Here is a 14,929-nt window from a genome sequence, read left to right as displayed (position 1 = left end):
TAAATATGTGTAAAAATGACAACATTTTGTGTTTTATCATTAAACAAATATATAAGTATATAGTTAAACAAAAATTTAAAAAAACACTAACCGTTAAACATAAGTGGGAATTTTGTAATATTGGCAACATTTATTTTAGCGACATTTAGACGTTATTGCTTAACACTAGCTGAAATAGTCAATAAAAAAAAATTATATCTTTTCAAAGTACAGTAATATTTAATATAAATATTGTTCGATGTACTCGTTTCGCCTATCACTTTCAACCGTTTTTAAAAGATCCCATAAAAATCTCCGACTATTTATGAGTACTTCCAAATTACTAAAAAAATAATGATAAAGGTAAGATAAAAATGTACCTATAGAACAAAACACTAGCACAAAACTATTGCTGTTATTCTTGTTCGTTGTAGTTTACCGCGAGTGAATAGAAGTTTGACACTTCATTTCAAGGGGTTGGTAAGCAGATGATGAACTCGGTAGATACGCCAAAATGCGATCAGTGATTTATGGAGCGTCTCGAGCCTGCCGTAAGTATAAACAAAAACGAATGCAGTTCTATTGTTGTTGTTGTCGTGTCGTTGCACTTTAACCCGTGTGGACGATTATTAGCGATAAATATCTAGCAATTGTCTTACCAGTTCCCACAACTACATCGCGTGTAATTTATTATGACATTCATGACAATAACGTTTTTCCCCAACAACAATCATAAGTATCTAAACAAAATGACCACTTGGCGAGCAAATACTTAGCCCGTGGCCGTTGACTTTTCATTCAGATATAACTCCGACAATTACTTTATGTACATTACACAATAATAGTTCATTAGTAATATTCATTTGTGCCTACGTGCACGAATATTAAGCGATATTTATACGTATGTAAACATAAGTAACCTTATGACTCGAACTGTTGTTGTCGAATCACTTTGGATATCTTCTCTTCTTGTTTATTGTCGATCGTATTGAAGTTTATTCTTGTAATTTTCAAAGCAAAATAGTTTACGATAAATGTTATTTATTAGTTGTCCATTGTTTTAGTCTGAATCGCTATTTTTCTACAGTATAATTAAATGGATTTTGGTTCCCATGAGAAAATATATGACTTAAAAGTAAAATATTTTGTTACATAACAAACATCACTACGTTATTATAAACAAATATACCTACATATGAAATATAAGAGTTAGAGTAACGTTTGAAACTTGAAAGTAAGTCTAAGTTGGTAAACATTGACAATACAATTATAATACAAATGATTAGTACAATAATAGCTATTATACATACTATTTCCTACTTGTAAAACGATTGTAGACTTCCATGCTATTAAATTGCATACACAATCCGCCGTCTCAGTGGTTTAACTCTGATGTCGATCTATTATTAATTATGTAGCTTTATAATTAGTAATTTCCAAGGGGCAGGAATGTTATTTAGTAGACCTGCGCCTCTCTCTGGGCCCTAGGGCCAGCTTGTTTGGTAGCGCGTTAGGTCGGCAGCTAGCTATAAGCCCGAAAATGCCAAATCTATAAACCGTCTAAGCCCCGATCGGCGGGAGTAACGGACGTTAAACGTAAGATAGAGAGAGCATATTGTAATAGGTTTATTTTTCACTAAAAAATATTATGATCAAATGTACAATTTTTATTAACTCTTAAACCTAAAAAGCTGATTATAATCGTATTTCACACACCACTTACTGAGTTAGGCTTACATTAGTTGTAGCAAATGTTCAGAGATTGACCGAAGGCGTTTGAGATTGGCCGCAGACGTTTCTCTGGCAGTTTCGGTACCTACTCAAAAGGCGGTCGTTGATGGTGTTTATGACACGTCGTCGGTCAGACATTTCCATCGCCACCGAAAACAATTCGTCGTTGATAACGTGGCCTGTCTTGTTGATGTTCGTACGGTTAGGTGCAGTGTCTCGGTTCCGGGGAATACACCTCGAGTAGTTCATCTGTTTATATTAAGTGTAAGTAATCGTTTAAATTTTGGCTTTTGGACTTTAAACAAATCCAATAAACGCGCATCGAGCACAACGACAATAAACATGTATATATAATATACTTATTGCATGAGGTATGTATTTGGCGACGGTGTTGGCAACTTGAGCAAACACCAATAAAATTCCAACCTTTACCCTTAGTTGCACAATTGAATTGTTTAAAAAACAAACTATATTCCAGACTATAGTCATAAATCACAAGAAAATTTATAGAACTATTTTGTTTTGAAGTAATAAATGAAAACGTACAATGTACAATCGTGCACTTCCGTGTAGTAATGAGTATCGTATAAATAACTACACATTTTTACTATCAAATAAGCTTCACTTGACGTCTACTAGATTTATTAAAAAACGTATAGTATACAAAATAATACATATTGAGTGGTATTTTTTAATATTTTTAAAAATATCATTAGTTGCATTTTTTTAGTCTACTGAGGGTGAATGCATACGTGCACAATGACAATTTTATCGAATTTTAGCAAAACAACTATGTAAGATTGATAAGGACTATACAATCATAGATGTGCAAGATATCTTAACTCTTATATAATAAATGTAATAAATTGACTAAAACCAACAAAACATTTTCAATACTAGCCTTACGACCTTTAGGGTCTCTTGGATCGACTTGCAATTGTTGACCACGTTTTTTCCCAAGACTCTTTTCTGGTAATTCCTGGAGTTAGACACTGTTTATTTTCACGAGAAACGTGTGCCAGAGAGGATTTTTCGTACCTACTAACTTTCGACTTAAAAGAACAAATTGAGCTGCTGACTTTGTCGTTAAAATAGCAGTCCCCGAAATTGGTGCTCTATAACTTGCAATAACTTTGGTTAGTCTGGTCAATAAAAAAAATATTGCGACATTCCACAGAGATCTCGGTGGCCAACGACGATCAATCGGTTAACGAATTTTTTGGATAAACGATTTTTAAATAATTTTCTATTTTTTTTTTTTTATAATTTTTCTCACACACAAACGATATATTTGTGTTTTAATAAAAAAAAAAAACGTGCAACTGTCCTTTTTAAAAACGCGACAAATACATCCCCGAAAAGTATTTCTTTTAATTATAAAGGAATATTTTTTAGTCCGTCTTTAGGTGTGAAAAAATTCAACGGCAACCGCTCGTCAAGGTAGTGGTTAACTTGTTTTATTTATATTTTCAAATCGCCTATCTCTGGTGGCAAATGAGTAAACCAATGTTTTTTAGTCATCTGTATTTGTTTTAATATTAAAATGACACCCAGCAACTCTTTATTAAGGACTAAACTAAGACATTTTTTGTAAACTCTCAATTTACAGCTAAAACAGTTTTAGCTAGAGTTACAGTTTGAATAATAATATGACATTATTGATCTTCGACATTAAAATATAACACGTTTTCAAAAAATAATATATTATAACAGTTTTTTTTTTAATTTGTATAGCATACATGTTGTATAAAATCAAAACAAATTCATCTTTTTATAATCACACAATTTTTATGTTAATAAATTATCATTAATTATATATAATTACACACAAATATGTTTTCAAAAATGTATCACATTAACTTAGATAAAAAAAAGAAAAATGAGATATGTAGATATAAGGCAAAATGATAAAGACACGTACATTTGCTCAACAGAAGAAAAATCATTACAATGTAGTCGATGTGACTGCGCTTACTCCATGTACGAGAACTGTAGGTGGCAAATTATTAGTCAACTCTGTCAAAGCGTTTAAGAAACTGACATTCTGCAGTTCTGATCCACGAGGATCCTTTGGTATCGGCAAGTATACAAAACATATGGCGGTCTCGGCTGATTGTTTTCTAATTAGCTGGTTAACACTGTAATTATACATTTTATTATTATAAGAAGGAATTAACGCATTTAACATGAAATAATTAACAATCACCTAGCTATATATGATTTACTATCAGTTTCCATAGTTCCTTCGACTTCGGACCATTCCTTTACCTAAAATTAACCATTTTATTGAGTAAATTTATTTATTTTTAACATGATTATATTTTTAGGCTGAAGATCATTCAATGAACCAGGTGATGCGTGATTTTCTTAGCGCTGATAAGAGACAGCTGTTATCAGTAATCGCTTAGCTCAACAATCTATCGACATTATAGACCATGAGCTTTAACTATTCATAAGGCTAAAAACATTATCATTCTATGTTTTTTGAAAAAAAAAAAAGTTTTTCTTTGTGCCATTTACCTCATGGATTGTAGCCTTTATCCTGAGTTTATTTAACAGCAATTTTAACTGCCCTCTTTGACTTTCTATATCGACGTTATTACTGAGTAAATGGACGCGTAATATATGTTTCTTGTAAACGGCTATCATTTTAATGATGCAAGCCAGTTGCAACATGAACAAACTAGAAGTATCGTACGCATCGTTCATAGATGGCCCAAGAAAGTTAACTGGCCATACATCAATGTATTTGTACTTGGGATTCCTATAAAAATAGTTGTACGTGAATCATATGCTTAAACGTATTATCATCATCATCATGTAGCAACCCTTGAAGACCCATGCAGTGTTGGGCAAGCTGCTATCATGAGATGTCGGTCTGTCGCTGGAGAAGGGGATGATGGCTCTTTTTTTCACCAGACAATTCCTCGCCCAGCAAACAGAGCGCTTATGACCGAGTGCTAAACTGGCCACTAAACTTACCCACTCGGTCACTTATCCTCCTATTACTTAAGCAAATTGTAATTTTAGTTTTAGTCATTTTTTTTTTCCATACTTAATGATGTCTGCCTTGTTGTAGAGATCAAAGTGACGACAAATACAAATGTTTTTGTGCATTAAATACACGTCACAAATCATCGAAACAAATTCAGAAGCCGTTAAATGCTTTCCATCGTTTGGCGACCTAAGAGGAAATTTTTCATCATTAACAGTTACTCCTTGGAACGTGACTGTTTTGTAAACTGAATCCAATCTATAATAGTACAACATATTCCAAGTAATTTAATTTTTGTTATAAAAATTAACAATAAAATAGTTATGGTTTTTATTTATAAAATATTGAGATTTTAATTATACCTGGTAAAATAGTCAAATGGAACTTTATCATCGTAAAATCCAAAAACTACAGTATTGGGTTTCATCGCTCCCATACCCGATATTCTTACTAGATGATGTAATCCTTCTCGCACACTTCTCGCTACTGTCAGTTCAACAAATGCTTTTACCTAAAAAAAAATGCACAGTTTTAATGTTAATATTATAATACAACCATTATTTTAAGGGGAATGAAAGCGTTATGTTATTTTGATATTTTATACCAAAAAGCCCGACTAAATTTTGACTACTCAGAATAGTATATAGAATAGTAATAGTCCTATTTCAATTTTGTAAAAATATAAGAGTTCTTAGGCTATTTTTTACTAGCTTATGTTAGAGACAGATACATACATTTTTTTACTTATTTATGTAAAAAATTTACTTTTTAATATTGAAAAATGTTCTAATTTAATTTATTAATTACAAACAATTGGATTTTTTTAAATAAAAATTGGATTTCAGTATAACCCAATAAATTTATATATTTTTATATAAATGAATATAATTTTCTCACAATTTTACTCATAGAATAAATATACAAGTTAGAATAATACCATAAAGGTTCGACAAACTATCCTGAAAAAATTGACATGGTCAAAATTGAATAAAACCACTTTTTTCTTATATATTGCCTATATTATAAAATACAAAAAAAAAACTGGTTGTTTTCAATCCCCTGAACAGAGAAATATCTGTGAAGAATAATTACAAGCAATAGATAAAGCATATAGATTAAGTGGACGTATGTTTAATTACTTTGACGTGGTCGACAAGAGTCAGCCAGTTTGGCATGTAGGTATCTGTATAATCCAAATTGGTTTCTGTTTCGCCAACTTTAACATGTCCTAACACAAACAAACCGCTTTTTTTTAGATCGTTTATAAATGTAATCATTGGACACGAAGACCTAGGATTAGCCACCATTAGTAACATCTGAGGTCTCCAGAACTTTATGTGATTCTTCCTTGGATCCAAAAGCAGTAAATATTTGCGTACCTTAAAAGCGGTATAATTGATTAACACTAAAGGTACATACAACAAAAGCAAACATGAAACATACCTGATGAAAAATCAATGCTTGAGATATGGATCCCCATTCCGTGGCTTTACATGGAGAAAATAAATGCAGCAAGAGAATCAATAAAAGGCATAATCCAAAGCTCGTTGAAGCATAAAACGGATTTATGACAAACATCATCACAACACATCCCACTAATCCTATGGAACAGGTCCATACAGAGAAAAACTTGAAAGAGGGCCTAATAAATATTTTTAAAAATGCAAAAATTAATTATAATATGACTTACAGTTATTACTAAAGTAGAAAAAAAAAAGATTAAAATAATGTTCAACATGTCTTCACTACTTTAAAAATATATTTTACAATATGTTAAGACATGAAATTTAATGATTTCAAAATGTTATCAATTAATTTGGGTATAATTTAGAAATTAATGTTTATACAACATTTTATGCAAAACCATCACTATAAATATTTTTGAGGGCTTTAAGTTGGTGGATTATTGATAAATTGCTAAGGTTTTTTTGAATATTTTAAGAACAAAAACCTACTTTCTAATAAATGTAATAATGTACTTAGTTAACAAATACAACATTGAAAATTCTTCAGCACCCAGCCGCCAGAAACAAGACATTTTTCAGATTTAATAATAGTCAATAGGTCATGGGACCTATATGTAAAAAACATTTACATACAAATGTATAGGTGTAATGCCCTATTAATTAACTAATTTTTTCTAACTTTGACCATGAAAAACTGATTTTTGTTGACTGTAGATTGTGTTAATTTAAAAAAGAGAACAGTTATTGACAATCATTATTATTATCCCATACCTAAAATTGGGAGCCGAAGTAAGGTCTAAGCCAAGGCACGTCAAATTCAGCGCTACATAAGCCAACAAAAACAAAATGGCATTCAACTGAGCAATCAAGTTGAGTGATCCAATAAATAAAATAATCTGTACGACTGCCCAAGAGAAAATTACTGCTGCTATTGGATTTGAACGCCAAACTCCATAATTGACAAAATGTAATAGCCGACCTGAACATTTAGAAAATATTATTGATATGCTCGATTATTATTGAGTTGAATACTTACCATAAATGTAGTCTTTTGCTAATGCTTCAAGTACCCTACTAGCACCGATTAAGCAGCTGAGACTAGCTGAAAACGTAGCAGTCAAAATACCTATGGAAATGAATGGAGGCCAAATGTTAATAGGCATTAAAAATACATAGTTCTGCTGAAGTAACTCTCGAGAGCATGTCGCTGCGACAAAAATAGATAGACAAATGTATGAAATAAACGTAAACAATACTCCGCCCATTGTTCCTCGAGGTATACTGCGAGATGGATTCTTTAAGTTCCCTATTAACAACCAAACAAATTACTATTAACATGTTTTATTTAAATTCTTTAAAATTGATTTACCAGACATATTAGCACCAGCTAAAATTCCTGTGACGCCACAAAATAGTACACCAAACACAGATGAAAAAGTGACGGCTATATTGCTGGACGTATAATCAAATCCAAAATCTGGACCTAAATTTGTTGTCAAAGTGGTCAAACTAAAACCCGTGTAATTTAAGAACACAGTTTCGTTTGTTTGATTCACAAAAGTATTTGCAGCTGGCACCTCGATCTATAAACATTAATTAATAGTATTAGCAGTAAGAAAATATTATATAATTTTATCATATAAATTACTTGTAATGGAGGTTTCAGGAAGAAACTAATAAATGCAGATAGCAAACACATCACAACAACAGCAAATATCGTCACAGTTGTTTTTGCAAACAATGATGCTCCGATCAAACAAATTAATAAATTAAAAAAATTTAATGAAGATGCATAGATGAACCTCCACCAACGACCGTCATTTAATATATTTTGCATTAAATAACCTGAAAATAAATTGCACTATTATTTAAGTCTCAATAACATGAATGTAGTTCCTAAGCAGTCTGATTCTTCTTTGGGTAGTCACAATAATACAAAAGTATGAAACATAGTATAAAATAGTTATAAAAATATATTAACTATACTTAGAAATTGGAAACACGTGGTAGATAAATATTATATATGAGGCATTTTTAATAATTAACTTACCAGAGTCTCCAAAATTGTCAATGAGGCCTTCTACACATCCTACAATACAGAGGGCACTGCTTACTATATTCGCGAAAAAAAATAACGTGCCGATAGAGCCTCCTAGTTCAGGCCCTAATATTCTACTTATCATAACTACACATGTGATGTAAGGGAACTTATTAGATGTTATTACTACAATTACACAACTACATTAAACAAATACAGAGTTAAATTATAATTCATAAGATGTGGTTAAAGGATACAATAAGCGCCACCGCCTTCAACAGCACCATTGGTTGATATAGCACAAACAGACATCACAGTAAAAACAATTATTATATAAGCAATAACAAATTGTAAAAGTGTTTCAATTAGACCAGCATTTCCAACAACAAATCCTAAAAAAAAAAAGCATAAAATTTAACACATACATACTTAATTACGTACTATGGTCTGCTCGCAGCTTTTCATTAAATTAGAACCGTACCCACTCGCAAGAACAACATGGCGCTAAACATTGAGAGACACACAGGGGCAAACACCCCGGAGAAAGTACCGAGAGTGCGGCCGCTGGTTGGTTCATTGATGTTGCCAAATTCGACATATCCATTTTTAGTTACTTCTTCACTGTCGCTAGTGTTGTTGGTGAATATACGTGAAACGTAATCTAATATCTGTCGCCGACGACTGACTAGCGGTATTTTTTCGCCCATACTTCCCGAAAACGGCACCCCGGTTGGCGAGGGACTTGGATCAGAGGAATTCATTGTTACTTTTGAGGAACGCTATTCACATATATTACATTTATTAATTGTTTTAATACTTAGATAAAAGATATTATTGTTTTGGGTTTCAAGGAAAACCAAGTCTGAGCTTAAAAAAAATAAAACAATAAGGTATTGTCAGTTCGTAAAAGTTAAAAATTACATATTACTACGCACACCAATATGATAATTGATGATGTTTGATGAAATTGAGTTATTTGTAAACGTTTGATAGGAATTATTCTGTGATAAGCCATTGATAACTGTACGTTCGCCGTTTTCCGCAGCCGCCATTATTTAAAGTTATACATATATTATTATGTTATGAATAATATAGTATTATTAATTGAAAAAAACGTCTGATATAAAATTAGTACACAAAACATAAACTATATACTTTAATAACGCAACTTTGGACTAATCGACTAAACCGAATTTAAGTTAAACAACAAGGAATCACCTAAATAATTTTTACTTTTGATTATAACCTAAAAGCCGAGAGGTAAATTATATTTAACACATTTTATCCACATAATTGTATCTACAAGTTGTAACATTGATATCATTCTCAAACCCGTTATGTAACTGTCGATAACAAATTTTATTGTAACTAGTATATTATTATTTAATAAAATAATATAGATGCTGGTCGCTTGATCAATCAACAAATTCCTTGTGTGTGGATGTGTTGTGTATTACCTACACGTTTAAAATATTTGCTTTTGAAGTAGGAGTTTGGTTTTTATTTTAGTTACTAATACTCCAGTGATATTTCAAGTTATTACAAACTATTAAAATTATACACATAGAATGTAATGTAAAAGATAACAGTTCCGAGGGGAGTTCAATCAGTGGACTTTGCTCTTCATTGTATATTTACCTACAAATTTAAAAAAAAATATTAATATTAACTGCAGATCGCTGTTGAACTCTAATACGTAAATTAAAAAAAAAAAATATTTGAATGAATATTATTATAAAGTATTAATAGTAGTTCAGTATTAAAGTATCTTTAGGTAGGTAGTTATTATTATAAATCATGTTTCTTAAACAAAAATTGCTTAGTGACAACATGTTACAAGATTACCTAAAATTACAAATAGTGATAAAATAAGAATAAAAAAATATTTGAATTTCTTAATTTTCAATGATACAATACTAATAGTGATTACGGGTGTAGTTAACACAAAAAATAATAATATATATTTGCAAATAATAATTAGTGTTTTATTCATAAAATCACTTAAGTAAAGATAACAAAACCAAATATTACACTTATTAGATTAGAGAAAAACTGTAATAGCTCCTATAATATTTTGTAATTTTACAATTGAAATCAAATTATTTGTATTAATTAATCATATACTACACAGATATCTGAGTCTAGGGTTTAGTATATTTTGTTTTTTTGTGATTACAAAAAAAGCCAAAAACAAATAAAACTTATCTTTTATATGATATAAATATTAAATTATAAAAAATATAAAATAGTAAATTTATTTATTGTGCACAAACAGTTACATTATTAAAAAAAAAACTATAACTATATAAAAAAAGTAGAATTTTTACATGTTCTTTTAGTTTTAGTAACTATTTTAATTTAACAATACTCGGGTTACATTTTACAATAATTGTAACAGTAATCAAAATGAAATTCACAAACATAATTTATTACAGTAACAGCGCCAAAAATGTATTACTTTAGAGTTTAAAATTGATTTTTGTACCTAAAAATATTATAAATTCTGAATAAAATATTTTTACTACCTATTTAATTGCCGTAGAAAAGGAAAAAATGTGGCCCTAATATTGCAATACAGAATATTGGACTTAGTATTTGTTAAATAACAAAAATTGTATTAATTAACATTTATCAGACTTGTATCATATTAAAATAAATGAGATCATAATTCATTTTATTATTACTAAGACAACATTTGTTAAATATGTAAAATTGTTTTTTTTAAAAACAATAATAAATTGTATTCACTGTCAGATCACTGAACATAATATAAATGAAAAACACTATTTCATCTAGTAAATCTACTTTCTTGAAATATCAATTGAGTTCTTATACCATCATTTTAGTTTCTAAATAAGGAATGTTATAATATCTTCTATTCAATTATTAAAAAATAGATACATTTTTCTTGAACAATTTTTAGTCACAATATCTATAATTTAATCTATTACATTATTATTCATTATAACATACCAAATGTAAAGTTTGGCATTGATTTACGCATAATCATTGATTGTTTGATTTTAATCTGAATAAATAATTTAAAAATATACTATAATGCTAGGTATTATAAATAATTCATGCGTCAAGTAAATAGAGAATACTACATTCATACTATTTTTTTAATACAAAAAAATGTAGTTAAACAAAAAAATATATTGGCAGTATACATACTTTTTATGGTCTGATCAAATGATATGGAGCTAAACTGTGCTTTTTATTTAAAATTTTATATTTTTAATTGAATAAAATAAATAAATAAATACATATTATAAATACGAGTTCATAATTCTCAACTTTTGTCGATTTATCAGCCTTTGGATCGTCCGTGCGGTAGTCTTTGTTGTTCGATTAACCCATCGCGTATGAGCCGTAACAAGGAAAGAATCCGTCCGATGGAACGTATCAACCTCTGATGTAATTCAACACACTCTTCGACGGACGGCAATATGTGGTGGACCGCTCTGGTAAACTCGGCTACTCTATCAAACACGCTTTCCAACAGCCGAAGGCGACTAAGTTCAGCAGACATTTTTCCTAAATGACTAATTTCCATCAACAACAACTGCTGTCAACTGCACTGACTAATGGAACGCAGCAGATTACTCATGAAAAATAGTTTTAAGAATATTACTTGACATTTGAAAACTACTAAAAGTCACATAGGATGTTAAATTGTTGTCCAGTTTGCATTTGAAAGCAAACACTAATCGACATTTTTGATTTTATAGTTCTTCGGTAATTTTTAGTTAATTTCAATATTGTTTACGTTTTTTTTAATGAGATAATGTTCTTTATCTGTTATCAAACAAAATGCATACTTTATAATAGCAATCCAAATAGCACACCGACACGGCTGCAGCTGCAACAGCTGTTTCATTGTTCGCAGGGCACACCAACTTTTCCATGGAAGAAAATTACTTAATTTTTTTTGTAAAAAATGAAATAAAATAATAATAATTGCTAAACGAAATTAACCACAATTCAAATTTCAATTCATTCAATTTTTGAATTGTATCTAATAATTTTGGAGTTAGTAATAGCCCAGATTAGATAGATTAGGTTTTATCTAATTTGTGGTAATAGTAACTATTTTGTATTAATATTATTATAACCACTTAAGAATTGTAACCATCGTCTACCGACTATCTTAAAGTTAACATAGCTTTAGCCTTTAACCATTTTTTTTAATTGTTAAAAAGCTACTATCAATTTTCATTAACGTACTTGTGTAAAAATAATTAATTGTAATGAGTAATTGGGTCTATATTTGGTCCATATGAAAGGTCTGACATAATTGGAAATTGCAATAATCATAGCTTCAAAATTATCTTAGATTGTTAAATCTAAAAAGGGCTTCAAAACATATAGCTGTATTACTATGTGATGTATGATGCAATATATAAATTTACATAAATCTATTTTAAGGTATTTCTTTAATATTCAATTAAAAAAAGGTTATTATCACATAAAACAAAATTTTAGCTTGGGTTAGAACCTTGAAGGTACAGATTTTACAAACAATTTTTTATATGATACTTCTGGAACCACTGATTTACACAAATAGGTAGAAAATAAATCTTGATAACCAAATGTTATTTGGTTGTCATTTTATTTTGTTGGAAGGGGGTTAGTTATTATTACATAACATATTATATATTTTGTAATAAAGCTTATTGAGGACAGTCCAAACAAAAAAAATATAATCATATCACGATTACAATTCGAGGATAAAATAATTACTGTTGTAATCTAGCCAACAAATTACTATAAAAATAATGATTAAATGATTATTACTTTATTTATTAATTTAAACAAAAGTAAACGTCGTTCTTAATATATTAATTATACCAGTTAAATGGCTTCAAATTGTTAATTTAAAAATGTATCTGTATTCGGAGGTTTAAAACAAAATAATAATCCCATAGCACTAACCATAAACATTAGGACATATCTCATAAAAATTCTCAAGCCAGTTCGAAAATAATTGTTTATCAACACCAACAATGCCATTATGTAAGATTTTAGCTTAGAATATAAACATGTAGATATTTTATATTTATAAGCGAGGTCAGGGTTTGATTTGACCAAGCAAAATACGCTCGTTCACCTTAAATAAAACATTAATACCAACCGGGTTATTGGCAGGCGCCAAAGAGCCATTAAACAAGTAGTTTTTAACTGAAAATTAAATTGTCTAAAACATCAAATGGTTGTATAACATGTAGTGTCTAATTAAATAAAACTGGTTATCTACTGGTATACTGGTCGGCAATTATTTTTAGAAGTTTTTAAGTAGTTTTAATACAAGTGTCAAGCAAACTTTAAATATTTATTATAAGGTTTTATATTATAATTAAAAATCTCAAGTTAGATAAGGTTAGAAAACAATATGATATTTTAACTATATTTTACCTACATGTTGAAAAGAGATTTTTCTTTTTAACAATAGTTATGTCAACATACAGATAAACAAGGCTACTTTATTTTTATATTTACTTTGTGAAATAGATATATTCACAGGAGGAATTTCTATCAATCAAGATAAAATAATATAACACACACAGTATATAATTATATTATTTATTGCGCTAATTTTTTTTTTCGTTTTGTACAAAGTTTACTCATACGCAATTAAAAAGTAAAATAATATTTTTAACAATCAAATAAATCATAGAATAGAAAAAAATTAACAAAATTTTCTACACTTCAGGATCTGCTATTTGCCATCTTTTTAAATTTGTTTGCTAAGTTAATTTAAACAATAACTGTAACGATAAAATAAACACATTAATAAAAAAGAAAAAAGTAGACAAAAGAAAAAAACAATTTAACTAAGGTTAAAAATAATAAAAGAAAAGAGGTATAAACAAAAGCAATACATAATTTATGTATAATAAACATATTTTTTTTATGTATAAAAAAACTCAACAAAGTGGTAATATTTAATTATTATGTATTACATTTTTTTGTTAGATTATATATTACTTTATGTATAATATTGTATAATATATATAAATAATATACTTTAGTAAAACGAACGACTAAGTTTACAATGTTTTTTCAACTGATTTTCGTATCGTAACAACATTACAAATCGGCGGTCCCTTACACTAAGTCTATGTACAAAAAAAAAAAAAATACCTATAATTTAATTATCACCCTCTGACAAAAAACATTTGTTATTGAAAAAAAAAATATGGATCAAATTATATAATAAGAATTGTACATTTTGTTGTAATTAAAGTGATTTTGAAAGGTAATAGAGAAGACTGGGAGGGGAAGGGAGAAAGGAAGAAAGTATAAGTAAGCAGCACCAAAAAAAAAAAAAAAAAATGAGTATAAATGATTATAAATTAATATAAATAAAGTATCGGTACAATTGCTTATTACATAATTGCTGTAAGCTCAGGAACCTTACATTCTACAGTTTAACATTAGGTGGTTTTTTTTTAATGATGGTTTAATTATAGATGTAATATGCATTAAAAAATATATATATAAATATATATTTATACATTTTGTTCTATTTAAAATTAATACAAAATTTCAGAAAAAGAAAAAAATTATACAAGACTTAAACAAGAAACAAACAAAAGAAACTCTGAAGTTATAAACATAATATTATTAATTGTAATAATTGTCTATACACGTAATTAAAAATATTTGGAAAATATATTATAATAGGATTGACATAAAACATAACAATTTTCTTTATTA

At 28.9% G+C, this 14,929-nt stretch overlaps 1 protein-coding gene across 1 annotated transcript; it reads right to left on the bottom strand.

Annotated features, from left to right (window-relative positions):
- Positions 1–3,444: 3,444 nt before the first annotated feature.
- LOC126845933 (solute carrier family 12 member 9) lies at positions 3,445–9,412 on the bottom strand. The gene is made up of 15 exons (XM_050584979.1): positions 9,145–9,412; positions 8,691–8,988; positions 8,467–8,601; positions 8,222–8,356; positions 7,820–8,016; positions 7,541–7,754; positions 7,208–7,477; positions 6,943–7,150; positions 6,149–6,347; positions 5,845–6,084; positions 5,068–5,216; positions 4,766–4,963; positions 4,231–4,474; positions 3,917–3,978; positions 3,445–3,848 (listed from the first exon to the last, which is right to left on the bottom strand). The coding sequence occupies exons 1-15, from the start codon at positions 9,259–9,261 to the stop codon at positions 3,656–3,658; spliced, it is 2,859 nt and encodes a 952-aa protein (XP_050440936.1). The 5' UTR covers positions 9,262–9,412; the 3' UTR covers positions 3,445–3,655.
- Between the last annotated feature and the right edge of the window lie 5,517 nt (positions 9,413–14,929).

The sequence above is a fragment of the Adelges cooleyi genome, unplaced genomic scaffold (genome assembly GCF_023614345.1).
Source record: "Adelges cooleyi isolate 19-005CV unplaced genomic scaffold, UGA_ACOO_1.1 ACOO_flye_CR_arks_rails_tigmint_CR_PRNA_108, whole genome shotgun sequence".
Classification (NCBI taxonomy): domain Eukaryota; kingdom Metazoa; phylum Arthropoda; class Insecta; order Hemiptera; family Adelgidae; genus Adelges; species Adelges cooleyi.
The sequence above is the reverse complement of the archived record's forward strand: the minus strand, read 5'-3'. Positions and strand labels throughout refer to the sequence as shown.

Bases quoted from the DNA above. Each gene is read 5' to 3' on its own strand.
- LOC126845933 (XM_050584979.1), bottom strand. From the start codon at position 9,261: ATGGCGGCTGCGGAAAACGGCGAACGTACAGTTATCAATGGCTTATCA. The intron at 8,989-9,144 runs GTGCGTAGTAAT...ATATGTGAATAG, and splicing joins TCATCAATTATCATATTGGT to CGTTCCTCAAAAGTAACAAT. The intron at 5,217-5,844 runs GTAATTAAACAT...ATTTTTTTTTAG, and splicing joins CTCTTGTCGACCACGTCAAA to GTAAAAGCATTTGTTGAACT.